The 27,414-nt window shown below is 43.6% G+C and overlaps 1 protein-coding gene across 1 annotated transcript in view; it reads left to right on the plus strand.

The window, feature by feature from the left end:
* Positions 1-27,414, plus strand: part of pacrg (PARK2 co-regulated) — a 128,005-nt gene that overhangs the window by 56,848 nt on the left and 43,743 nt on the right. The window contains exons 3-4 of the mRNA XM_037125063.1: positions 8,660-8,831; positions 15,426-15,575. Coding sequence (XP_036980958.1) covers positions 8,660-8,831; positions 15,426-15,575 — 322 coding nt within the window. The remainder of the gene's footprint in view (positions 1-8,659; positions 8,832-15,425; positions 15,576-27,414) is intronic.

Raw genomic sequence — 27,414 nt, forward strand, 5'->3', positions numbered from 1 at the left:
AACATGCAGTTATCAGTGCTCTGCACAGAGCCGCTAAAGTTCTTCAAACTGGACCTTTAATTAATCATTCCCTGTTCAGTTTTGTGTAAGAGACAACTTGGAGAGACGAGAGACAGAGACAAGGTAACCTTGAAAATAAACTGCCAACTTATTGTTTTTTGCATGTTAATGGCCGCCAATGTGCAACATAATTGTATCTGCTGAATTATATCTCGTCTTTGTTTGCTTCGTTTTGCCGATCCACGCACTATCGAGACTGTCACACAGCCTGGCGGAGCAGCCTTGTTATCTTAAACAGACCGAGCATTTGTCTTGGTCTCTATTGTTTTAGCGTCACACACAGAATCAATGGAGCTCATTCATCACATGCTCATTGAGAATGAGCATATTTGTTTGAACATTTGGGAGGATTTTTTTTTCAGTACAGTGCGACGCAGAGCAGCAAGATTTATCAAAAGTGTGCAGGCAGTCGATGTTCCAGTCATGGTGTTTGCTCGCTGAAAAAGCATTACTCTGTCCCCTTATCTTGACTGTGCATCTGACATGTACAAATCACACACACATACAGACACACACACATATATATGCGAGTAATTAATGCATGCATCAACACATGCACGCTTGCACGCTCATACACACACGCGCACACGCACACACACACATACACAAATACTCTCTGCGGTTTCTGTTTCCGTCACAAACAACCAGTGATGGATTGGCCCTTCCATTTTAAACAGGGAGAAAACACATGCCCCCGGGGACCCTTGTGTGTGGAAGTACTTTGAAGTGTCCACATTTAATTCTTCTGTATGATAAATGAGAGGCGAGCCGCAGTTGTAGCCTGTGAGGAAAAAGCTCAGCTCGCTCGACGACGAGGGGAGCGGTAACAAATGTAGCGATAGCTGATAAGCTGACTGTGTCTCTTGCTCTTGCTTGTTGTTCTGCTCCCTGCAGACCCCCACAGCCAGATAACAAATCCATCCTATCAATCAAACCCATCAATGGCTGGCTGCAGATTAGAGACAGTGATTTTGGGGCTGATTGGAGGGGAAATGCTGATTACACCTCCCTCTCTCTGACTTGATTACACTCTGCCTGTGTGTTGTCAAGCTCGGCTGCTGAGCTGTAATCACTGGGCGCTAAGAGCAGAGGCCGTGGCTTTTGAATAGACAAGACACAGGCGCAATCACACCGCTGGCTGGCTGTGACTTTGTAACCATTGCTAGGTCATTGGAAAGGCCTGTATCTGACACTGTCTGAGCAACCGTGCCGGTAACTGCACATGGACCAACATATGACAACGGACAGGCACGCATTAAACTGAGATAAGGAAAACTCATGATTTGAAATGGTTTGTCTCACTTTGTTATGTTCATCTCCTCCTGTTTTCCCTCCTCCTCCTGCCTCTTTCTGCTGTTCTGGCCTACTTCCATCACAGTGGCAGAGGGTCCCGTGCTGGAGTGCACACATACAGGCAAACACACACAAATACACACAGCGAGTGGAGTCCTAATCTTAGCTTTATTTAGCTGCTTCACCTTTAAAACTGGAGCAGGCTTGAGTCGGCCTCTTCCTCGCCCCACCTCAGCGTCTTCCTCCTTCACTCCATGCGCACCTCATTTCAATCACTGCGGCCACAGCGGCCTGCCCGAGACTCAAATTGCCACTTTGAGTCGCCTGCGCGATGGCTAACAGAGGCCAGCGTTCACGCTGTGTCCGACCAAAACTGCATGAGCTACTTGGAAAATGTAAACAAACACATTTATTGCCAGATATTAACAGCATTCTACTGACAAGTTTGAACTGCGTGTTGGAGAATTAATTGGTTTTGCTCGCTTTGCTTGTTTATAGGAAAATAATTGTGATGGGTTCTCAGCAGGAGGCGAACCAAATTTATTCTTTGTTTCTTATGTAAACAAGGAAATTGCTGAAGTATAAACTTAATAATGGTTTTGATGATGCCGGTTTAAGTACACGTCTGCATGAAAAAGCAGCAAAGTCGGGCGCCTTTCAGTTGTGTTGCAAAATATCTGGTGGCTTGTTGGTTTTTTAAGCTCTCCGGAAAACACTCATTGTGGGATTAATGAGAATGTTTTCCGACATGTGCAATTTCTAACGGAAACTTATGCAAAGAATTTTCTGCATCTTTTCACTGCAGCGATAACAGAGGCACAGTCTCAACAGGAACACTGTCTATGGGGTCAACTGTTTCAATCACTAATGTTTGTTACCCTAATAACACCATCCCGCGTTTAATCCTCAACACATCGTTTGGGACTGGTGGCATGTCTCTGTGCCAAAATAAAAATTCTTTTCATCTCAGTGTATGTGTGTTTTCATATGTTTGGATGGTGTGTGTGTGTGTGTGTGTGTGTGTGTGTGTGAGAGAGAGAGCAATAGAGAGAGAGGCAGGTTCACATAAAATTCATAACTCCCTGTGTCCTGCTTTTGAACTATCTTTGAAGCCCTAAAATTGTCTCATCCGGCTTGTGTTAGGTATCATTTCAATTGACACCATGCACTCTACTACTAGCTCTTTGAATCGAGCATACTTGCATGCTTGTTAGATGGAAACAGCTGTCAGGGGAGATAGCGAGAGTGACTCACTCCTCTTTCCCTCACTTATCGTTTGCCTATTCCAGTCTTGCTCTTCTTATTGTGACCTCCAAGAAAGTCAAAATATTCGGTTCCTTTTCTCTTTTTTCTCTCTTTTTTTCCTCTTTCTGGTATTCACAGTGAGTGCACACACACAGCGACTGCTTTTTGGAAATGTTGTGGCCAGAGGTGTGCAGCTCAGTTGGAAACAGGGTAGGATTAGGATGAATAAATTATTAATGTAAGTTGTGTGTTGCGTGCTTATGACCATCTCTAAAAAAGAATGTGAGAGGTTTGACACAAAGAATCTTCTCTCAAAGAGGCACAGCATCTCTGCAAACTAATCAGCTCTGTGTTGAATCAGCCGCAAAGGCCAATTTAGTTTACTTTTTGTTGGCAACGTGAATAAAAATAAAAAGCAGCATTTAAATCCCTGATTGTTTGTCAACGATAATACAATTAAATGCAAGACTCATTTTGCGCCCACTGTGGTAATTTAGCTAATAAAGATGTGTCGGCATGCGTTAACATCTTTTAAAGCAACACTTGCAGCTGCAACTAATGTTCATTTTCAGCATTGATTAATCTCCTGATTATTTTCAAACTTAATCAGTTAACTGTTTAGTTTATAAAATGTAAAAAAAAAGAAAAATTAAAAAAAAGAAAAAGAAAAAAACAACCAGCAAAAACCAGTCCAAATTTATTATCTATCTAATTTGCCTTCACTATGTCTATTCTCTGGCCAAATTGCACTTGTCCATATTGTGATGTCTACTGTAGCAGATGCATAGATGGATGGAGTTGGCCAATTTTCACATCCAAAAGACTAATTTAATGGTGGGGCAAACAGTTCATATGAGATATTAGTAAGTGGGATATTGTTATCCACATAGTGATTGTCAGCTTCAATGTAAATTGAGCTCCTGCTTATTGAATTTGGCTCATGGAGTGCTTCCTTTACCTCCATTGTAGGATAGGATAATAAATACACCGTTAGACTGCAGCATTTTCTTTATATAATTGATCCTTAAATCACAGGAAGTCAGTCTATGTGTCAAAAATAACAAACAAGGCTGTCAGAAACAAGAACGCCGCCATGCCCTGCGGCTGGAGAGACTCGACAACAAAAAAAGAAAATCACAGTGCAGTGTCAAGTCTTCATTATTCCTATATCACACAGCAGATGGGGATTTAAGAAAACATGGTTTCTCAGAGCAGCAGCGTGCCTGCTTGTTCCATGAAGTCAAAATCACACCGATGACTGATGGGAATTTTGTTGTGTTGTGTTTTGTTATTTATTTATTTTTATCAGCATTTGTTGCTTCATGTCTGCCTCCTTCGTCCCCATAGCATTATGAGTGCGATACATGCTGCACTGTCTACGTGCTGTCATACATGAATCCTGAAATCCTTTTTGGTCTTCCTAGGTACATATTTAGCAGAACTAATGGCTGTTTGTTTCGCCATAGTGACTGTGTAATGGATGACTCATAGAGAGAGTGGCACCAGTGGGGAGACTGTTCTCCTCTTGAAGCTGAATTGACAGCAGCTCATCTGCCAGCTCATCTAAATACAGAAACCTGTACTTGTGTTAACAGAATCCAGGTCAAACCATTATGCTGTCGTCAATTAAAATAGCATCATTGTCAAAAAGCTGGCAACCCTGGGTGTCTTCTCCCTCGTGTTCCACGTGACCTGCTATTAGCAAGACAGCAAAGGTTAGGTTTGCTAGATACTTTCTGTAACGTGATGTAGCTCTGACTAAAATGGAATTACGTGGGCGTAGTATCATTTCGAGACAGATTTGACAGTGTTGTTTGAGGGTTTAGAGAAGTGTCTGTCAGACGCAGCGTTGCCCAAGGATATGGACCTGTACTGAATGGTTGCTCTTCAACCACGAGGAGGGGAGGATAGATCTGTCTAGCTGGAACCTCTCTGTCCAGTTTCCTTAGCCTTGTGCCTTTGCCCTGGATGAATCTACAGACGGGACCTCCAAGCAATCAGAGCAGCAAGACGTGGAGCATTCGCTCTCTAAAACTTGACCGCTGAAGTCACATAAATGCTCATTTCCATGGATAATGATAAGTCTGTCCTGAATACTATATTACATAGTCTGGGTTTTTGGATACATGTGGATTTGTTGCTTGCTGTGCTTGAGTGACATGCACAGCGAGCCACTAATCACAATCATTCTTGATCATTGTATCAAACAAAGCGCAGTCTACTTTGGTCGTTTGATTAAATGGAGTTCCCCTGCAAAATCACCCCAATTATTTTCCTATGATTAATCATTTTCGAAATGGAGCTGTTCCAGTTATCTGGCGAAAATATCACAATCTGAGTCTTTTTCCGATATTGTGCAGCACTAAATGACATCCAAACGCACACAATGTCACTCTGCTGGCTACCGCAACCCACAAGCTAACAGCCAAGTGTGGTTTTATATAATGGGGAGAGGTCACATCTGATAAAGTCCAATTAGGAACAGCCAGGAGCAGACTGAAAACACAAACACACACACACATGTGGTTACTCCGTCTTTTCTTCCCTCATTTTTGCTGTCGCTTTCGCAGTTCTCGCTGTATAGCCCTCTGTGTGTGATTTTGCCCTCAGCCTATTTTAACATAAATAACTCACACCACCCTGGCAAACTGGCCCAATAGCTTATCACATCTGAACACACACAGGCTGTACGGATCTGTGGAGATCACATGACAGCATTCATACAAACACCTATACACAGTCATCCATCCACCCACACATGTATTCACACACACACACACCCCTACACACAATCATGTCCAGCTATTGTGTATTTAAAGTGGCAACCTGCTGTTTTCATTCCTGCTGCTCTCCTGTGCCTGTCAGGGGCCTCTGATACTGTTGTTTAATGAGCAGAGGCTCTCCTCAGGCTCGCTCCCAGCCTCGTCTGCCTCTGTTGCTGTGTGTCTGCTGTTGCAGCTCTGACCAGAGGAGACATGCAGGTCTGTGTCCCAGGGCTAATTGCTGCTACTTGGCTGATAGTCTTTCTGCGCTCTACTCTCATTGACTCCCTGGACTCCAGGGGGATTCCCATAGGCACCCAAAGACAAACAAACCTGGGCGGACAATCGATAAAGGATGCAAGAGTTACCGCTCGGCGCAGCCGCTGATTAAGATTCCCAGAGAGTGAGTGTGTGTATGTGTGCGCTACGTTGCAGCACGAGTGTGTGAAGGTGTTTACTGATTGTCCACACTACTTCAGCGCTAACTGGAATCTTCAGCCAGTCCCAAAGTGCTTGTTTATGTGATTTTGATTAAGAGCATCACAGAGTTCAGAGGCATCCTCACAAAAACACCACGTTAATGCTCTCAGGTAATTATTCCCACAACATCTCAGGTTCTCATGCAAGAGGGTAGGTGAGTGTGTGCCTCTGTCTAAATGTGAGACCTGATAATTAACTGACAGTGGTAAATATGACTGTACGCTCATATCAGTAGACTTAGAAATGCAGCTTTTATAATTGAATGTCTCCGAGTTTTCCCTTGTTTTATAAAATATGTGTCACATCAGCGCGCCAGCAACCAAAGTCATTAAACAGCTTTTTAAATCAAACATCTGCCTAATTTGAGAGCAGGAAAACCATGAGAACACCAATATACACCCACAGGCACGAAGGATCACATAATCATGTACACTCTGAGTGCCCCCAGCGCACCAGAACACTTCACCATAAAATTGATTAAAGAATTAAACATTTTGCTTCTCTGTTTTCAATTTCTCAACCTGCAATTTTAACTTAATCTTTCACTCTAAATTTCAGTTCCATTTCATCTTCTTAATTATCTTCAGTATTAAAAGAACAGCATTTTCCCATGTTTCCCAAAACTGTAAACCAACAGACTAATATTACTTTATAACGAAGGTGATCTTTCTGGAATTTAATACGTCATATGCCATTGAATATTTACAGCGACTGCAAGCCTAGACACTGATTGATTTCCAGGTCAAAGTGGAACATTCTGGGTATTATGTGGCTGAGCCATTCTACATAATGCTTGTGATCCCGCCAGGCACGCCACAGATTGTTTCAGAAGCATCCCACAAGAGGAGGATTTGTCTGTGCCAAGTCTGTTTTTGACGGGAGTGGACAGAGGCCACCTTACTGTACGCTGCACAGGGCTAATCAAATCAGGCAGGAAGTCGGACACATGGACGTCATGGCCACCCTCAACCTTAAACACACACAAAGAAGAGCAACCATGTCACTATGTAGCCTACTTCTAGAAATACAAAAATCAAGACAAGGAACTAAACACAATCTAAGCAAATCAATAATATCAGGCAGGCATTTAGCTCAGCTTCTAAAATGCTCCCAGTGGGATATAAATCTGCATAGAGGTTGGGAAAAAAAACAAACATGTTGCACCCACGATGTGGGTATTTGGTTAAGATCATCTGTGATCGTCTTTAGATCTGTTATATTGTTGTGGCCAAAGAAATTCAAAAAAGCAGAGTGTGTAATGATGTGTCCGTGTGTGTCATCGACTGCCACCGGCTAGCAAGCACCGCTGTGCGTTAGTGTCATCTCTCCTCTTCCTCGCCCCTCCGTTCCCTCACCCCCTCATCTGTGGGCTCATGTTTGCTTTTGTTCTCCGGCCTGCCTGACTCACAACGATGATCTTGACCAGGCGGAGGGAAAGGTCAAGGTTGGCTGGCAAATTGCCTCAAAGCAATCGGCCTCATCTCTCTCCGCTATCAGTGTGAGTTCTCTGTTTCTTTCTGTCGCCATCTTGCCATCACTCACTTTTCCAATCACACAATCACTTTTCGTTTCTCCTCCTTTCTGTCTCTGTGTTTACCCGGTGGGGGAGATGTGTGTCAGGGAGAATTGGCAGCAGGATCGGAGGGGGGAGGTCTGCCCCGCTTTGAAGTCTCGGCTCTGACCGGCGGCTGAGCGAGGGCTGGGGACTTGAAAGCACTGAGCGTCGCTGCCTGGGTGACATTCAGCACAGACCAGAGTGACCCAGCAGGGTGTGTGTGTGTGTGTGTGTATATGTGTACATATGCGTGTGTGGACAGTGAGTGAGTGTCTCCTTATGGCTTCAGCTGTCCTCAAGGACTGCTGGCTGCTAGGGGCTGTTTGCCTCTGCACCAAAGGGATTACCTTTCATTACATGAAAAACAGAATCACCCATTCAACCTCTAACCCCTCGCTCAACAATGGTGCCATTGGGATGCGGTGCCACAGCTGATACCGCTGTTATAAATACACACTCGGTAACTAGATCTAGTACGCACAGATAATTCACAGCTAACAAGTAGCATTTTTGTATGATTTTCAGAGCACGCGCAAGGCTCAAGGACAGCCTCCTCCGGGTCAGCTGTTCATTCAGGCCCAGCTAGCCTGAGTGGCTTTGCTCTGATGGCTTCACACACATGAAAGACTTTGCTTTGACTCACACACTCCAGCGACATCAAAGCCCACCTGTGACCTGCAGCCGGACGAATGTCTTCATCAACCGCCTCGACTGTGTGCGCGCCTTTCTGTCCGTCCCATAAATGGTGTAAACAGGTGTTAACATGTCAGCCCACAAGATGCCACATGCCGCTGTGTCATGATCTCCTGAACAGCTGTCCCCCACTATTGTGTGTGTGTGTGAGGGTTGTGTATGTATGTGTTTAATGCAAGGGTTATAAATGGCTGCCAGAGGGAGCTTTAGCCCCAGATATTGCGCAAAGCCAAGGACAAACATAGAGAAAGGGCAGAGAATGAAATGGAGCTTTACGGCACTTGCTGAAAACAAGTGGAATTTTCATCTCCTAAATCTCTCACCGCGCGCACTTTTGTATGTTTGTATGCACAGGTACAGGTGGTGACTTGGTAGGAAAGGAGAAAGAGGGCCCAGTAAACAAAAGTTTATCCCTGCTGCTAGCTAATGCCTCCGCCAACAGTCACATGTTCCAACAAATGCCCTTGAGCGAAGGACAGAGAGTCCTCTTTGACTTTGTCAGCCTCTCCGTCTTAAAGAAACAGTTGATAATGCCTCTAATGTAAATGGAAATGCTAATGTCTGTCCTCAGGTGGATATTGAGACACTGGACTACAACCACTACCTGCCTCTGTTTTTCGACGGCTTATCTGAGACGGCTCATCCGTACGCGTTCCTGGCCCAACAGGGAGCCGAGGACTTGCTGGACCACGGAGGCGACAAGATCCTTCCCGTCATTCCCCAGCTCATCATTCCCATCAGGAGTAAGTCTGGGACGGCCTCTACTCTCACGCTTTAGAGATCACACACACCTTTCCCGACCCTGTGAGTGCTGATGTCATTGCTCCCTTCACTCTGCCCCCCCTGCAGTTGTGGGAAGATGTGATTACCTCCAGTCCGCTGAATGACATTTTTGCATTTAAATTATACGTAATTTGGTGTTACTTCTGTGTGTCACACAGAAACATTATCACAGCAATTTTCTACAATTAAAATACAGCAACTATTCAATTAACTTCCCCAGCAAAATAGCTCTACTATCTAATTCCTTTGCATACGTTTTACAAACCTTTCTATACTGAATATTATTATTATTATTATTATTTTATGAGTGATTGACCTCCAAGTAACCTCATTGAGAGTTTCACTTAAGCCTTCATACATATTTCATCTTTTTCATTATTTACTATTTTGATGACAGCGTCATTACATTTTGGCCACATCCAAAGTCTAGAAAACACAGTTCCTTGTAGTGTAGCTAGCTGCAGTCTTAAATGTGTCATAATATAATAACAGATACAGGTTTTGGGCATAGAGTAAGCACAAGGTCTGGTAGAGTTGGCGGGAAATTGAATAAATTAAACATACAAAGTGTTATAAAGAATATCCTTGAACAACTTGAAACTACACACAAATAACAGTATTATCAGTATTAAATGAAATGATTAAATCAATATGAAAATGCATCACAGTCTATATCTTAACTGTATTCACATATTTTTGAATAATTTCACAATTGCACCCTCAAACGACTCACGGCGGCGCTGAAGTGCAACTAAAATAGAACAACATACTTCACCAGGAATAGACTCACCTGTTTTGACGCACTCGCGCCACAACAGATTCTAACATTACCATATAACCAGTCCTGTGACAAGTCCTAATTTGGTTCCACAGTCATACTGTTCCTATTATTACATTAACCCTCAGGGCGAAGCGCCCTTGTTTTTGCATTTGCTGGAAGAGGCTGGCTCTAAAAGTGTGCCTGATAATCTGCCATGTGCAAAGTGGTGACATGCTACATTTAACTGTGTCAAGGTGTTGTGCCTCCTTACCTTTTTTTTTCACGCTGACCCCACACACACACACACATACACACACAGAAGTTGGCAGATGGAGGTGGGCGGAAAGGTCGTGTCACAGGGCTGAGTGGTCCGTGACTTCAAAAATAGACATCAGAATTTACAGTGAAGTGGACACGAATGGTTTCTTGAGTGGCGAACGAGAGGAGGATGAAGGTACAGAGGAGTTGGAAGAATGCAGAGTGTGGCTTTTTGCTGGAGTAATTTCTACACACATGCATAGACACAGTCACACACACACACACACACACACACACACACACAGTCCTTTGTTTGGCGCCGCTGCCAAAGCGGAGTGTCAGTTTCAAAGTGGGAGCCTTTAAGTGGCGCCCAGTGAGCCTGGGATACTGTTCATGTCATGGGCAGTTGGCTGGTGGTGTGTACGTGTATGTGAAGTGTGTTCCCTGTTTGTGTGTGGGTGTTGGACGTCTGTGGAGGCAGAGGGGCGTAACGGCCAACAATAGGCAGGGCTGTTGGAGACACAGAGACACGGTGACAGACTGACCCTGGCACAAAGTGTGAACCAACAGCGCACTGAGCACACACTGTAAGAGCTTACCCGTCCCACATTGTGTGGCATCTACTTTTGTGTTATTTATTTTTACTACAATGCTATTTACTCGTCCACTTTACTTTCTAGATAATGGAAAAAGTTACGACTTTATAAAGTTGAAGCGACAGTTCGCCCCCAAATCCAAATACATATTTTTCCTCTCCTGTAGTCATATTTATCCATTGAGATTGTTTTGGTGTGAGTTCCCTTGAGTTTTTAAACGTCTGCCTCGAACTGATTGTAATGGAACTAGATGGCACTCAGCTTGTGGTGCTCAAAGGGCCGAAAAAATAACATTTGAAAAACTCAGCGACAAAGTCTCTTTCCAGAAATCATGACTCGGATACCCAAGATTATCCACCGACCTTGTTGTAAGAGGTTTCAAGGAAGGAACTATTTTTTATCTGATTCACCACACAGAAAGAAGCCTTCATCTACTTGTTAGCTTACTCGTCAAGCCTCTTGCACTGCGTACTGATATGAAAGGGAACTAGTAGATTCAAATCTTGGTACAAATTGCACCGAAACAATCTAGATAGATAAATAACATTCCAAGTAAGAGGAAGAACATGTATCATTGATTTTTGGGCTGAAATTTCCCTATAAATTCAATGAATATTAATTTGATAGTTTTCATGCCATAATGTGTCCAGCTCAGTGTGCTGTTTCAGGTTGTTTAAACATTCGGATAGCCCGATATACAATTCGCCCTCTATCAAGTAGCACCCACTTCACACACAACTTGCTATTATACATGAAGTGACCAGGCCACTTGCTAACTTAGACAGTAGTTTATAAATTCAAACCCCTCAGCAGTTTGAGCCATTTGCCTTCGGGAGGCCAGACCAAAGGTGATGGCTATGCTCCTCATGAAAATACACACTTTGCACTGATAATGGAATTTTAAATGGCCTGCTCCTTATTAACTTCTTGGTTTATTAAAAATCAGGCCTGTTTCGCCGTCCACAAGGCGAAGCCGCCAGTCCGTGTCTCTGTTGCAGATTAATTACTTTTCTGTGGAGCAGGGAAGAAGAAGGGATGGCGGAAAGAGGAAGAAAGTGAAAAGCCGTCTGCAGTCTAAAACGGCAAGATATATATTTTTCTCCTCTGACGTTAATACATCTTCAATGTGGCTGGCAGGCTCTTATCTGCAGAGCGACTGAGTCACGTCAGGCCCTGGTGAATTTTGATGATGACTGCAGGTCACCCAATGAGAATACACAATGAAGGAGGCTCGGGCTGACATTATACTCAGAGGCCCTGTCCTCTGTGACTTTCATACTGAACTCATTGCCACTGTAAACCCTGTGCCCTTCATCTCACGTTGGAGAGACTTCCTCCTCAGCCAAAAAAGGGAACAAACAACATTTTAAATGACATGTTTATAGTTTTTGAGGTTTTGATGAATTTTAGAAGTTTTTTTTTCCCTTAAATATATTTTTGGAAATATAACCACTTGTAAAATAACCAAAAAGATGCATTTGCAGAAAAAAATGTCATATATGAAGCACAAAAGGTGCAATACGTCTCACTTAGCTAAACATGGACATGGCAACTTGAGAGGGGAGAATAAAATGTTACTAAATTGCTGTGGTTTGGGTTTTTTCTGGCGCGCTTAAATAGGGAGGAGGATTCAGAGCCATGCCTCCATTGAGCCTCAGTTGATTGGCATAACATTTGCTCAGCTTTGAGCCAGAATGAGACTTTTGTGATAAGAAGATCCTCAGTCACGCTGCTGCACGGGAACATCTTCTGATCTCAAAAGTGTATTTATACAATAAGCGGGAACAATTCGCCGCTAAACAATCCAGCGTGTCACCCTACCTTTGACATTTTGCAGGAAACGCAAGACAAGGTCACCATTGTTTTATTTTAATACTGAATATGAAACAGGCCCGAGAATGAATAGATTATTACTTTATTCAGATTTGTCCCAACACAGGTTTTTATACCAGCATTAATACATCAGGCCCTCAGCCGCCTCCTTCTCCTCCGCTCTTTTAATTTTTTTTCCTTTCTCTTCTTTTCTTTTTTTTTGAGCGAAGGCGAGAGTGCCGATGAATAATTGAACAGTCCTGCGGTCCAAATGTCACAGCAGGGAAAATTGTTTGCGCTGGCTGGTAATTAGAATTTCATTGTTTGTTATGTAGGTTTGAAATTCCTGTCATTCCACATTCCACCTTATCTCGGTGATGGCAGATATCTCTGCGCTTGTCTATCTGGGGAGACACTAAGGCAGAGATGGAGAGATGGCATAAAGCACAATAGATCTGCTCAATCAGCATCGTCACCGCCGCTTGTCGCCTCCACGGGCCTCACACACCCACGCACACACGCTGGCAAAGACAAAGACGGTCGTTCGCAAGCTCGTCAATGGACACAGAACAGTGGATCTGGTTAAGCTGATCCTTTTCTCACATGCATGCACTAATGCAGTGTGATGAGGGTGTAAAATGTTTCAGCCTCTTGTTGTTTATGCGACTCCTCGGCGCTGTATAACTTCATTCATGTTTTGATGGGGCTGTGCTCATGGCTGAGGCTGACGTTTTGTCTCATTGCTTTCAGTGTGTGTGTTTGTGCGCGTGCCCGCATGACTGTGTGTGTATCAACAGTGTGACTGTTGCGCGTGAGTGTGTGCGCCTGTGACAGCTTTGTATTTGCATATGAGCTGTTTTAACACAGGCTGCTGGTGATGCAGATGCTCTTTCTGAGTGCTCTAACTGTCACACACGATATTTTAGGGTCGCTGCTCTTTTTCTCTCTCAGTCAGTTTTCAGAGCGCTGCGAGGGAAGACTATTGTCAGGATGTCATCGAAATCACTACACTTACCAATACTGATCAGTTTTGTGCTTTACAACGTTTTCTATCCGTCCTATTGATAAATTTGCCAGTAACAGAAAGGATTTATATAAGAGTAGCTTTATTGTTCCCAGCGATAAAGATATTCTCTCTTTAATAGCAGAGTTATTCATTGTGAGCACTGTGTCTACAGCTTTGGTACAATATGTCTGATGTATTCTTGTACTGATGGTACACAAGTGGGAAATTAGACTCGCCTCTTTATCTGATTAATATATTGATCTTTTAACATCTCTGTTTTCAAAGTGTGTGTTTTATTGACCACATCTGACTGTTGTCGTTTAATTTGTTAACCTGCACATAACTGGCAGTCTACGCCGAGGGACTGCAGATGGAAATGAGCTTTTAGCCGTATCAGGTGCAATAAATGTTTGGCTTATTGTCCCCCTGTTAAATAAACAATATAACTGAATAAATGTAGGGGTTCATCAGTCCACTGCTGTGGATCACTATTGAACAGGCGGTCACAATGTCACTAAGTACTGCCCGAGTACTTTACTTGAGTATTTCCTTATTTCCATTCTATTTTCTCACTTGGAAATGTATACTGATTTATTTTTTATTTACTGATGATAACAGACTGACTGAATTTGGATCTGTACTTATCATCATATCAACATATCAGGAGAAAAATGGTTTTGGTGAATCCCCAGTTGAATGACGCGCAGTGGAAAAGGAAGATGGATGAAAGATGGACTGTGGCACAGCAGCTGAAGTCGCGTGCATCTCTGCAAATTTATATTGTTCGCTCAAAAGGCGCTTAAACAAATCAGTAGCATGGCCTCCTAGTGGCTTGTAAAACACTTTATTGCACTTCTGGCAACAAGCTTTGTCTTCATCAGCGCGACTGAAGCGTAAACACATTTCATCATTTTAGTTTTTTTCCCGTCTTGTTGGCGGCCATTTGTTTCTGTGAGAGTTGATGTGACCGCCCCTCTTGCAGTGTGTCGAGAAAGAATGAGAGACGAAGACGAATTAAACGATGGAGAGAGAAAGTGATTTGTTCACCTCAAGACCAAAAATCGTGTTTGAATAGTGATTCACTGGGTGATTTTCCAATGCCTTTCTGATTTCAGGCCATCCGTTTTTAGCTTTTCAAGTTTTGGTGCTAGCTTTTCTCTGTCTGTCACTCACGTTTTTCCTCTCTCAGTCACCTACTAACACATTTCTCCTCCTCTCAGTCAACCACCTGCTCTGTTTTCTTTGTTTTGACTCATTCTCATGAAATATTGTTTTGTCACGCCTTTCGTTTTTGTTGTTGCAGGTACTTACTGGCAAAAAAGGCTCTGTTATGCCATTACAATCGCCTTTTTTCTTGTTTTTTTAAGTAGGCATCAAATGACAACTTTCAGTTCCGTAAAGAGAGACAGCTCAGGTCTAGTTTTCTAAAGTGGGGTGTGATGTTTTTAACTGGCAGCCTGAATAAAGGGAATTACCAGCACTCTTACAGAAGCTCAGATAAGTAAAAAAAAAAAAAATACTAAAAGAGTGCAAATAAAACAAGTTCAAAGAACTAGAAAAATGTGTCGGTCTTAGTTGCAAATCACAGTTATTTTCTAACCCTTTGCCCCCTGCCTGTCACATCTCTTTATTCGTCTCTCTGACATTTTCCTTTTTTCCTCCTCCCTCCATCTCTCTTGCTCTTTCTCTGTATTTGTCTCTCTTGATCTCTCCAGCCCTCCATCTCTTCCACCATCATTCTCTTTTGTTCTCTCTATCAGGGGGAGATGGAGTTAAGTGCAGCTGTAGGCCAAATAGCCCAGTGATTGGCTCTCACTTACGTCTGCTTCCCTAGTGCATTTGAAATCACTGATTGCAGACAAGCCAGTCTAAATCAAAGCCCGACTATAAAGGAAGTGCTTTCAAGGGAAAGGGAACGTGTGGGGGTTAGGTTTTATGCGTGTTTTGGCTCTGCGTGTCTGTGAAGCCCGCTCTTATGGACCATATAGTTGCAGTTGTCACTCCACAGTTAATGTGCCTCCTCCTGCTGAACAAACAACCTGTAAACTGAGTTTACATCCCACAGCCTGTCCTTGCAGCCCTTTCTGTCTGGACTGACCTCTGCCTTGTCCTCCCCTTACAGATGCCTTGAACACGAGGAACCATCAGGTGATGTGCACCACCATGAAAGTCCTGCAGCATCTGGTGAAGTCTGGAGACAAAGTCGGCGAGGCTCTTGTGCCCTACTTCAGGCAGATCCTCCATATTTTCGACCTGTTCAAGGACAAGAAAAGTGAGTTCCAGCCTCGCAAATGGTCGAGTGTTAATTCGGGGACAGATGGTGTGTCGGCGTGACGTGTCTCCACACTTGTGTGTAGCCGACACTGTGCGAGCACGTCTCTTTGTGTTATAAATCATTTTTCCGTGCTCGTGCTGCTACTACGGCGTACTGAAGAACAGCAAAAGTTTACCAGGCTGTTAAAAAGGCAGTGTGTGGTGCGTCGCCTGTTGTGAGGTTAAACCAGGTAGTTCTTGGAAACACTTTTTTTTCTGTTTGGCTTTGAGTCGCGCCACATCCAGGCAGAAAGCATTCTGTTGTCTACATATTATTTTCTCTGTGGACCCAATGCATGCGCCTGTTCCTGAATCCTCTCTCCTTTTCCTCCCTCCACTTAAACATCCACTTGACATAGAGGCTCCATTTTGTCCTCTCTGCTGTCAGTCAGGCTGCATTGTGCCGGTGCTGCTGAGGAGACTTTGTCCTTGCTCTCCCTGAAAGCCTCTACCTGTGTGACACCAGGACCTGGGGAGATTGGCATCAGATAGGCAGGGCTCTTTGTGTGGCTGTGTCAAAGCACTTAGCATTGGTGTGACTTGATGTGGGCCCATTGTAGGCTCCGAGGCACGACCAATCCCGAACACCACTCGCCACACAGTCGAACAGGATGTGGAGAGTGACATTGTGAATCAATCATTTAAACACAGGCTTTAACAGGAGAAAACACCAGGCTTTGGTCTCTTAATCAATATCCAATTTGAATCTCTTGTCTCTTTAATTCGCTTACATTATCTGTAACTATTTGCTGAGATCTAAAAAAAAGGGAAGGAGACCGCCGAAAAAAGATAGCGGAGAAAGACAAAGGATGGGAGAGAAAAGCCTGCCTTATTAGCGCGTGGCCTTATGCAAATCTCCTCTGTAAATTAGCTGTCAAATCAATCCCCCGGAGCAGTTTGAAGCGTAAGTTTCTCCGACACGGCGAAGGCTCAGCAGTTGGCCAGACAACCCCTGCAGGAATAGTTTAGTCCCTGCATGGTAGTTACCATACCGGCCTGTCTACCTGCCTCGTCCCGCACGTCTCTCCTCCTCTGGCGAGCATCGATTAAGCCTGAGCCAACCTCTCACCTGGCAGACGTCCCTGTGATTGACCTCTCCCAGAGAGACCAGGCCGGGCCGGAGAGGGGTCTGCACAGCTGCCAAAGCGCAGGAACAAATCTGCTAAACGAGGACATTGCTTAATGTTCAGCAATTTATGGGCAGCCAGTCGAGTTTCTCCCTTTTCAAAGTTGGATGATGATGAGAAAGTTTCACATTCACAAGTAAAGTACACAAGCATGTATATTTGAGCAAGTAAGAGCTCATTGAAGTTCATAGATAGTCAGAATATTTCCTGGTATTATTTCTCCCTTTTTCCATCTGGAGCTTCAGCGTTAGATAAGCTGTCAATTCATGTCCTGCACCACCCACTCCGTGCTAACACATAAAGATACGACTTCAAACACGGAGAATAAACACATCTCTATTGGGGACAAAACACTGTGTGAACCAGAACTCTGTGTTCTTTCTCTCTAATACGCAAATATTTTTCAGGGTTGTTGTTCTCTCACACTCTTTCTCCCCCTGTGTGTCTTTGTCTCTGTCTCTCTTCTGTTTTATGCTGCTTGTTTATATCGAAATCAAAGCTTTCATTGAAGTCCATCTATTATCAAAAAATCGCTTACATACACCTCCAGCTCCATCCCACGCTCGACCGGAGCCAGCGTGCTGCCTCCAGCAGACAGACACCATCTTTGTCTTTAACACACTAGAAGACACAGGGGGACTGTCTGGTAGTGTGTGGTAACATCTCCCGTCGGCTCTCCCACATTGTAACTCACAGAGCTTGCATGGCATCCCTCTTATCTCTTGAGCTACAACCAGGCCACTGTCCAGTATGTGACAAGTGTGTGTGTGTGTGTGTGTGTGTGTGTGTGTGTCTACATTTGTGCATCTGTCATGAATAGATCTGTTGTGTCCCATATGCAGCTGTTGACTTCAGCTCTCTCTCTATTCACTGTTGTTTAGGTCCGCTAGCCTCGGGCACATAATGCTCTACTTGACTGCTATGACATGCTCAGGACACACACACACACACACACACACACACACACATATATATATATATATATATATATATATATATATATATATATATATATATATATATATATATATATATATATATATATATATATAAAATCACACACTGTCCCAGCTGAGGCTCCACAACCGGACTCCTGGTCCCTGTCTCCCCAGTCACTGGAGCTGTGAATCAATAGGCTGACAGCCACTACTGTAGAGTCCGGGTACTGCTGAGATATCACCAGCATCTCATCATGGGACAGATCCCCTAGGCTGTGTTCACACACTCCCACTGTGTCGCTCCGGCTCTGAGACAGGGTTGTGACCTGTGAAATTGGTCCATATACAGGCCTTTTCTGTGCCGCTTTTTCCAGGGTCAGAGCTCGAACTCTACAGACATCTCCAAAATGGACCCTAGGGTACCCTTTCACTCAGATACAGCGCGGGGCCTCTGACCAGGAGAGCACACTGGTGACCCACATGCTCGGTCTCTGTGGGACCTGGGCCTCTGATGAAGGAGCAGCTCAGTTGTTCAAGGAGAAAAAAATATGCCTGTTAAACTCCAGGCAGCCGGCTGCCATTCTCACCACTGGCACAGTAATGTGTCATTTTGAAGTGCACAATAATGAGCAATCACATAGTATCACCGTCCTTGATGTACCCCTTTGTCTCCTGAATCAGCTCTCTCAGCTTTTGTTTGCTTTGTGCCTTTTCTGAGCTGTGTTTATGTGTGTGTGACAGACAATGTTGAGCATAGTGTAGGAATTCCTCCAATGCGATTTGCACGGCTCTCTTGTTTGCTTGCCGTGATGAATCTTATCCCTAATGAAATGCAACAACGTTCCTTATGAAGGAGAGATGTGCTCCCTCATCCAGCAAATTCCTCTTCCGAGCTCGAAGGAAGGGAGCTCATCTACTGTACGTCGTCTGAGGAGGAGAGAGAAAGAGAGTTTGTTTTGGAAGGCAGCAGAGTAAAGTACACCAGGATAATATTGTGGTCTGGAATAGGGATCGAAGAGCTGTCGATACTGATGACTGACCTTATTTAGTAGATCAGTAGACCCACATTAAATACAGAGTTTTTTTTTTACTTCATTGTCATTATCATTTATATTCATCCGTATGTATTACTATAGCTGCTACTAAAGTTCTTTTCCAACCACCAATAAAACTCAAGAAGAAGAAGAAGAAGAAGTTGAAGAAGATGAAGATGAAGAGGCAGTTGTCTGTTATCTATACTCTCATGAAGCACATATACTTGAATACACTTTTGTCTTTTTTCAAAGTTTTTTTCAAAGTTTTATTGGTGGTTGGCAAACAACTTTTTTTTTCAATTAACAGCCTCTACTTTGTCTCCTCTCTTTATTAGAGACATGTTTTTTATTCAGTTAAAAGCGAACACTGACGCCTGAGCTTATCGGTACTTATTTTCTGATATCATAAAAATTGAGGCATTGAATCGGTATCAGGAAGACAGTGTCGTGTTATGTGCCAGCCTATGTGAATGAGACCATTATATGAGGGTAAGACAAGGCCGCCACAGGCCACCCAGTGACCATTACCCACTCATTTCTCGTGACGTCTTCTGGCTCTACATTGTGTCTGACTGTAGTTGATGTCTGCCTGCAGGGCTCCTCTGGTATTTATTCGAGCCTTCATTGTAGCGTCGTTGTTGTTTTCATGATGATTTTCTTCGCTTATCTGTAAGGTGTAGGTCCTTAAACTCCTATTCATCACTGACAAATGCTCACACACACGCACACACACACACGCACACACACACACACTCACACATGTATTGCATACACAGGCTGCAGTGATCTGGTTCATTTGGCCTCTTTTATCTTCCTGCTAGGAATGTGGCCAGCTATGATAAGGTCTCACCCACATGCGTTGCTGAGCCTACACACACACACACTCCACATACACAGCAACACACACACACATAGGTTGTGATAGCGGCTCTCTGTCTTCTGTTCCTGGGCGACTGCTGAAGTTTTTGTGTTGGTGACAGATGCAGCACCGTGGCTGGCCACTCCATCTTACCCCCGTGGGCCTGCTTCATCACATGACACACACGTACACGCACACACAGCTCACGTTGGACGTCTTTATGAATGCAGCAGATCAGTTACAGCCCATACCGGTCGTTGGAATGGAGATGAACAGGAAGAGCTGGCTGACCTCGTAAGCCCTCCCACTCCCAGACAGACGTCAGGAGCACGGAGAGCAAGGACACTCCATCAGCTGCCGGTGGAGATCATGTGCATGTAACTGTCACATATGAATGACCATGATGAACACGCAGGCAAATTAAATCCAAAGCATTTTCTCAGCTCATTTTAATCTGACATAAGGCCAAGCGTATGCCAGCGCACTGAGCCACCTGCGCTCTTGTGCACGAGACAACGTAATGCTCTCATCCACTGCCAGGCCACTGCACTGTTGCCTATATGGTGCTGAGGTTAATTCCCGGGGATTCCCGTTCGCAAACATTTGTTTTATTTAATGACCTTTTCCAGCTGCCGTTGTGAAGAATTAATTCACTGCCATGCTTTCATTGTGTACATAGCGACATGGCGGACGGGACCGTGCCCACACACATACATGCACACGCGTCGACACAAACCCGAGGCCCCCATGTAATCCATCATCCTCCGCAGACACACAGAGCTCCTTGTCCCTGCGGACGACAGAACACACACCTCATCCTCAGCCCCCGTCTCCTCTTCCATGTAGCCCTCTCCAACAGGAGATATCTATCTATCAAGCAATCACAGCCTGCCAAGCCCCCTCTGCCATTAGAATACAGAGTGAGTGGAGAGAGAAAGGAAAGAGGGATGGAGGGAAAGATAGCGCGTGTGAGTGAGAGATGAAATCCAGGTAATACCCAGCTCGCCTGTTCTTACCTGCGCCACCGTTAGCATGCTTCACAGCACATAATGACTTTCTCCTTCTCTCCTGAAGCTTAAGAAAAGACAGTTGCGGAAAATAGTGGAAATATATTTTGATATTAATGCAGTCCCCACTCCCCACCCCCCTATCTCCCTCTACGCCATACTTCTGCCGCCTGCGGATATGCCCACCTGGTTCTGTTAATTTCTATTGTCAGCAGGTCTGAGGCGCAGCAGCCAATCAGGTATGAGCGTCAGCCCTTGGGCCTGCAGTCGCTCTGCGGCTCCAATTTAAAGGTCAGCTGATAAGCAGCCCGATTCATGCATAATCTGGGCTGCTCTGCAGGCAGACAGGCAGACTGCTCAGCTAAAAAACACACATGCACACACACACACTCAGCAGATATACACATTAACACTTGGTCCATTATGGACCCTCTCAAACATTTTACTCTGCTGTGATGGACAGGTTTCCCTCTTCCGTTTTCCAGCTTGAACTTGTTTATGCCTCTTTTCTTCCATCAGGTTAGATAATGTACTTTTACTAATTGCTTGAGAGGAGCGTCCCGGTAAAAACTTGGCTTTGTGTTTGTTGATTTGTTCATTAATTTGTACATAGTGCCTTTTGCAATGGGAAGCACTTAGGGGAATTACAGGATCCACTCTTTAAATGGCACAGAGCCCCGAGGCTGCCAGTGTACTTAAAATGAAATAGAATTTGGCTTCTTCACACAGGCAGTTTGCAACTTTAACAAAGTACCACTTCGATTGCTGCAGTGTGCTGAGGCTGGCCAGCAGAACTGGCCTGGCCCTGCTCACCGCTCCCCAAGCCACTGCTGCTGGTCAGCGGTGTTGTGTGATTGCTTCACTTCCTTATTGTCATTTCATTGCCGCTTCATCTGGCATGAATGTCTCTTCTTCTCGTACTTGAAAGACTTTTACTGGAATGGTGTGCGGCAGTCTCACAGGATGTCTTAAAAGTGAAGTGTTCGATGATATTTTCTTGCCCTGTGAGCTCATACAGTACGATGGAACAGTGGTGGTTCATCACCAACACACAAATCTACACATAAATACAGTCAGATTATGCTACTTTGGTTAGTTTGCCTGTCCTTTTCTACTCAACCCCGAAGCCTACATTTCGGAAAATTTAAGGGAAGCAGTGAAATTAGAGGTTTTAGATGGATAGGATCAGATTTCGCACACAATTACTTCTAATCTATAGATGGCCATTTATGTATTCTTACTATGCAACCAGACGTCCTCAATCTCAGCCAGGACTCCTCCTTTTTTCCTTCTAATCCAAGTAACACTCAATTACCTAATTGGATGAGTTATGAGGGTCCTTTTCCTCTCTTCATCCCCCCATTCCCCATCTCAATGAGATTAACACCCTCTGTAATTAATGAATTTGGGGCACTTTGAAACGATTTGCAGTATTGTCCAGGCTCCGGGGGCCTGACGTGTAACACAATTACTGAGTTGTCGAAATTAGACAATAGAGTGAGATGAATAGTGCGGACAGTCACTGTGTTTGCTAAAGACAGGTGATCATTCCAGTCCGAACGTGGATTCGGTTGATGGGCCGGCTCCGTTGTTATTCTCACAGGTCGTATAATAGCCGGTGAGCGTGCTGCTTTCTGATGTAATTCTACGTGTATTCTTGTGTACGAAACTGTGTCCTTGTCTGTGTCATGACTTCCTTGTAGCGCCACGGAGAGCTCTCCCGCAGCCTCTCACCACATCATTGTGTTTGACATCTCCGCGGGCAGCCGGCGACAGAATGCTGGTGTGTGTGCAGACATTTGTCCGGCCCGCTTTGCATCAGCATTCGCACCCTGCGCCAGGTTGCCTGTCAGCTTTCATAAGCAGCCACACCTTCACAAACAGGCCCGCCGCTCGAAAGTGAAAAGGGAGGGAGAAAAAAAAGGCTCAATTTTGCGAAACAAATAACCAACAGCATTTCGACAGTCCCCCTCACTTGTTGTCCCAGGCAAGGACACACATAGTAAACAACAAAAGGATTTTTATTAGCAGTGTCAGGATACAGTCCTTCTTCCCTCTGCTCCTCAGATGTGGCCAGAGATGTAAGGACACTGAAGACAATAAAAACGAAAGTAGTTTTACTGTTATGTAATCTGAATTGTCATAGTTAGGTCTCATATATTTACACTTCATGAAAATCCCCATCATTGCCCCCTCTCAGCACGTTTCCCTGACAGAGGTAACCTTATCTTCTCCATTCTCACACAGGCACGTCAGCATGCGGCAGTCACAGTCCTCACTATCTCTAATGGATGTAATCGAACCCTATTCTAACATTCTAATGCATACTATTTCTCAAGAACCCCCGAAACCCCCTCACATCAACCCCGCCCCACCCCAAACTCACACAAATCCCCATAACGTTGTCCCAGCCAAGTCTTGTCCCGCGTCCAGACAACAGTGTTTAGCTGGCTCCCATCTTTAATGTTTCCATCTGGCTCCACGGCTCATATTCCCCTAGCCATCACAAAATATGAGGATACAATACGGTGTATTCAGAGTTTAGTACAAAATTTGATATCCATTATTTGACAAAGAGGACTGATATACACCCTAACAAAATGACTGCTGCTAAAACTGATTCATGTTTGCTGTCTAAATGACAATTTTCCAATCATTCATTCTATTGCACCTGGCGCAAAGCGGCCCACAACGCAGCGCAAGTGTTGTAGCTAGTTTCAGGCCGATGCAGTTATGAATTTCACGCCCAGCGCCCACTAAATGTGCAATGTGTAAATAGCAAAGGTACTCGTGTCTACCTGTGTGCTGCTGGGCTTTGTGGTCAGGTGCACTTGATGGTGCAGTGCTACTCTATCGTGACGCAGTGCCATAGATTGTTTAAATAATGATAATATCCATAGTAGAGATAATCATGATTAGTCAGCCAATCATTATTGCCATTAATAATTTTACTAACTAAAAATGTATCAAAGATTGTTTGATGCATCAAAAATTGCAGTGAAAAAAGATGCATCAAATGCAACAAAAAGTGTCTTTTCAACCACTAGACTACTACTAGAAATTCCAACAATTTGCCTGTCAAATCTATCAGAATGAAGATGTATTAGAAATTACAAGTAATTTGCATTTTAAAAAGTCCCAAAAGATGTTCTATACAAACTGACATCATTGCATTTTAGCCCTTTGTGGGCTCAATATGGGTTGAACATTTTTGTTGAAGAGTGACAGACGGGTGCTCCGTAATTAGTACTAGTTAACTAGTTTATTGTAAAAGTAACTTGGTAGTCATTTATTCATCCCGGTCATATGTATTCATCCCTATAATGTTATACATGCTGTTAGACAGAGAGGTTACTCATATCCAGGTCAGCGACATGGACCAGTGGTTCATGTTTTCTAAGGATGTTGACCCTATAGAATTACTAAAACGCATGTGTTGGCATATTCAGCCACAGGAGTAGTACAGATAATTATTTCTCTTGTTGCATTTCTCCTCCCGTCACTTTTGAAACTTAATTAATACAATACAATTTGAAATAATACAAGTCTTCTTGTTTTACTTGGCTCTGTATCCACACTGCTGTTTCAACACAGGACAATACCTGAAGAGCACAATTTCCACAGCGTGTTGTCTCAGACTAACAGGGTCTTTCAGTATGTATGTGGGAGTTTCAGCTGAGTGTACGTATCAAATGAAAGCCAATCCCCTGAACCAGATGTTACCTTATTATGTTCGACCACCCACTAGTAGGACATGGCTTCCTTGTTTGACCAGGTGGTCTGTGAGAGATCCTCGGATGCCTTCGGGCGAACAACCAGAACAACCCAGATAACATCTACTCTTTCTTACAGCGGAGCAACACACCCTCTCTTCCCCTCTTCTCACAAAATCACATAAACTCACTATTTAATATCTCGTATTCAGTTAATATCCTGATGAGATTTCAGAAACGTATTTACACACGTGTGTCTGTTGGTCATATCACATAATCACTAAGGAAGTGGTAATGCACCTGAAGCTGTCTGCTGCCAAAGATGACAGACAGAACAGGACAGTTACAACAATAACAGAGAAACGCTGGTGACGTTGCCGTCGTTCTTTTTCTTTTTCCGAGCCTAGGCATTAATAGTTACATATTTTTGTCACATCCTCATGTCATGCACCCACATCCTTATTGCTCTGATGTCCCGATGTCAAACGCGTAAGGGGCAAAGGGGCAGCGTCCATCATACAGCGCTGGTTGTCAAGATATTGTTCGCATCGAGACAAGACAAAAACGCTATGTGGACACGGCCTCATTGTCCTTACAGGCTGCCATGTACCTCACAAATAAATGCTTTGTCACCAGGTTCGGTTTTAATTTCGCCTTGAATGCCCGTTAGCGTAGTAAGTAGATGATGTGACTAATGCAAGGTCCAGACTACACAATCTTTTGCCTGTCAAGATATTCACGGTGTCAGATTAGGCTGTTATAGGGTCATCAAGTTGTGCTGTGGCCAAAACACATGACAGACTACAAGTTGATCAACAGCCAATCTCAGCTCATCTTTCAGTTTGCCTCTTTCATGACCTTTGTGGTGTCTCAGAAAGAAACGGAAGTTCCCGGAACAAGCCTAAAAGATCTTTAAAGAAAAAAGAAAGAAGTAAGCTAGTGTAACCTGTTTCACAGTTCCGCATAACACCCCCAACAATGTCTTTCCTCTTTCACTTTACCACGTTAAGAGATGTGCACGAAAGAGTGATCTGTGCTCCTATTGTTCAACATCATGGAATGTGTTATGGAATTTGTCATCCTGACACACTAGTCTTTCTGTCAGGACTCAGATGTCAATTGTTGTTCATAATGATACCCTGCACGGGACAGAACAACAGCTATCATGTAGGATGCCCTACGTTTGTCTAGTCGAGCTGTTATTGGGCTGATAAAGTGCCGTCTGTATATAACAGTATAAACATCTATTTAAGGGTTATGTGTATTTATCTGTACTTCTGTTTGTCTGCTGCTGCAACATCCAAGTTTGAACTCTTGGGATCAATAGAGGCTATTATTATTATTTTAAACAGGGTTTAAGATGTCTCTGTATCATACCATTTTTGGTTATTAGTTCACTGTGCCCAAAAAGCCTTTATAGGTTCCCTATCACAAACAATATGTTCTGTTTCTTCACATTTTTATATATAACACACCATACTTGACACTCTTCACTGGGGAGTTTTGTAGAAAAGGCTGTTCAATGAATAACCCTGACTGGAAGCACATTGAGTGTTTTCTCTTCAGGGGCATAATACTTAAATCTGTATTTTTAACTGACCACCTGCTCCAAAAGTCTCTTAAAATCTCTCTTGGCCACCAAATGGCGTCTTTGATTGTTATACTCTATAAAAACTGAAGCTAGCCCTGAAGCTAGAACCTTCAAGCCCCAGATATATGGACACATTTTTACAAAACAACTCAACAAGAGCCGAGTCACCTGTGCGCTGCACATGTTGTTTACAAAGCACTGCATTACAAACAAGACAGATCTCAGGAAACACATAGACTGGAGTATGTTCAGCTCCAAAACTGGTAACAACCAAACAAATGAGGCTTGAGAATGTTTTTGCATGCAAGCTACCAGCTGACGGTGCGCTCAGAAATGAGTCACTTGCAATTTTTATCTGCAAAGAATATGCTTCAAGCACTTTCACTTTCATCGCTGCAACATTGCTAATGGTTGAAATTCATTTAATAAAGAAAAGATGAATATTTAAATAGGCCCCTGGCAATGCCCAGTATTATAATTTAGAATGCACATTGTACATTGTTTGCATAATTAATTCATTGCAGCTTCATCTGTAAATAATATTGGTTCCACACATTCAGAACCTCTGTGTGTGTGTCTGTGTGTGTGTGTGTGTGCGTGTGTGCAAGATGCACTGTGCACTGCTTTGCAAACATTGCGAAAATTCCCACCATACCGTCTTATTTACTCTCAGGATCTGTTCTGTCACACAGGCCTTCATGCACAGGTACACACTCTCTCATACACACATCCACATCGTCCATGCCCTTCAGAATCAATGGGGGGGTATGACGATCAATATGTCCACTTCACACCACCATGTGGAATGTAAAGTATGGCTGCTATGATCTACTCAAGATCATATTCCATGGGTCGTTGGCGTCTCGTGTTGTTGAAGACCTAGAACACATGCAACAGTACAAACAGACTGCAACTGTGCAACTTAGCTGTGGTGAATTCCAGATTATATTGTGACACTGTTTTTGAGAATGTTTGTAATCAATTTAAAAGGTGAAACAGTTGATTTACCATCAATGTAAACAATCTCAATGAAGGTTTCAACAGTAATTCATCAAATGTCGAAATCAAAAGCTGCAGTGCCACATATAAACTTATACAAACCACTGTCAGTCTTAATTATAAACATTTTCATTCACTTTTTTTGTTTGTGTCTGTGACTAACAAAGAATTGCTGCAGCTAACACAAGAAAACAAATGTTCATGACAATGTAAACACAACCTTGAGGGGTCAAGGAATTTGAATACTTTATGTGGTGGTCTATATACACATCCAGTGTTTCCACTTCTTCCTTGTTATTTTTCTGTTGTTAATAACAGAGCAAGGAAGCCCCTTCATGCCACATCCTGCAACAAGAGCAGCATAATTAACTTTACCTGACCTCTGATAGCAACCGAGGCTTTTATATTGTATTTCATCAATGTTGTTCATTTTCAGTATTCCTGCTTTTTTTCCCCCTTTGTATTCTTTCTAGAGCCTGACCGATATATCACTGACTATCAGCGGATATCGGCCTATAACAGATATGGTG

Source organism: Acanthopagrus latus, chromosome 16, assembly GCF_904848185.1.
Source record: "Acanthopagrus latus isolate v.2019 chromosome 16, fAcaLat1.1, whole genome shotgun sequence".
NCBI classification, from domain to species: domain Eukaryota; kingdom Metazoa; phylum Chordata; class Actinopteri; order Spariformes; family Sparidae; genus Acanthopagrus; species Acanthopagrus latus.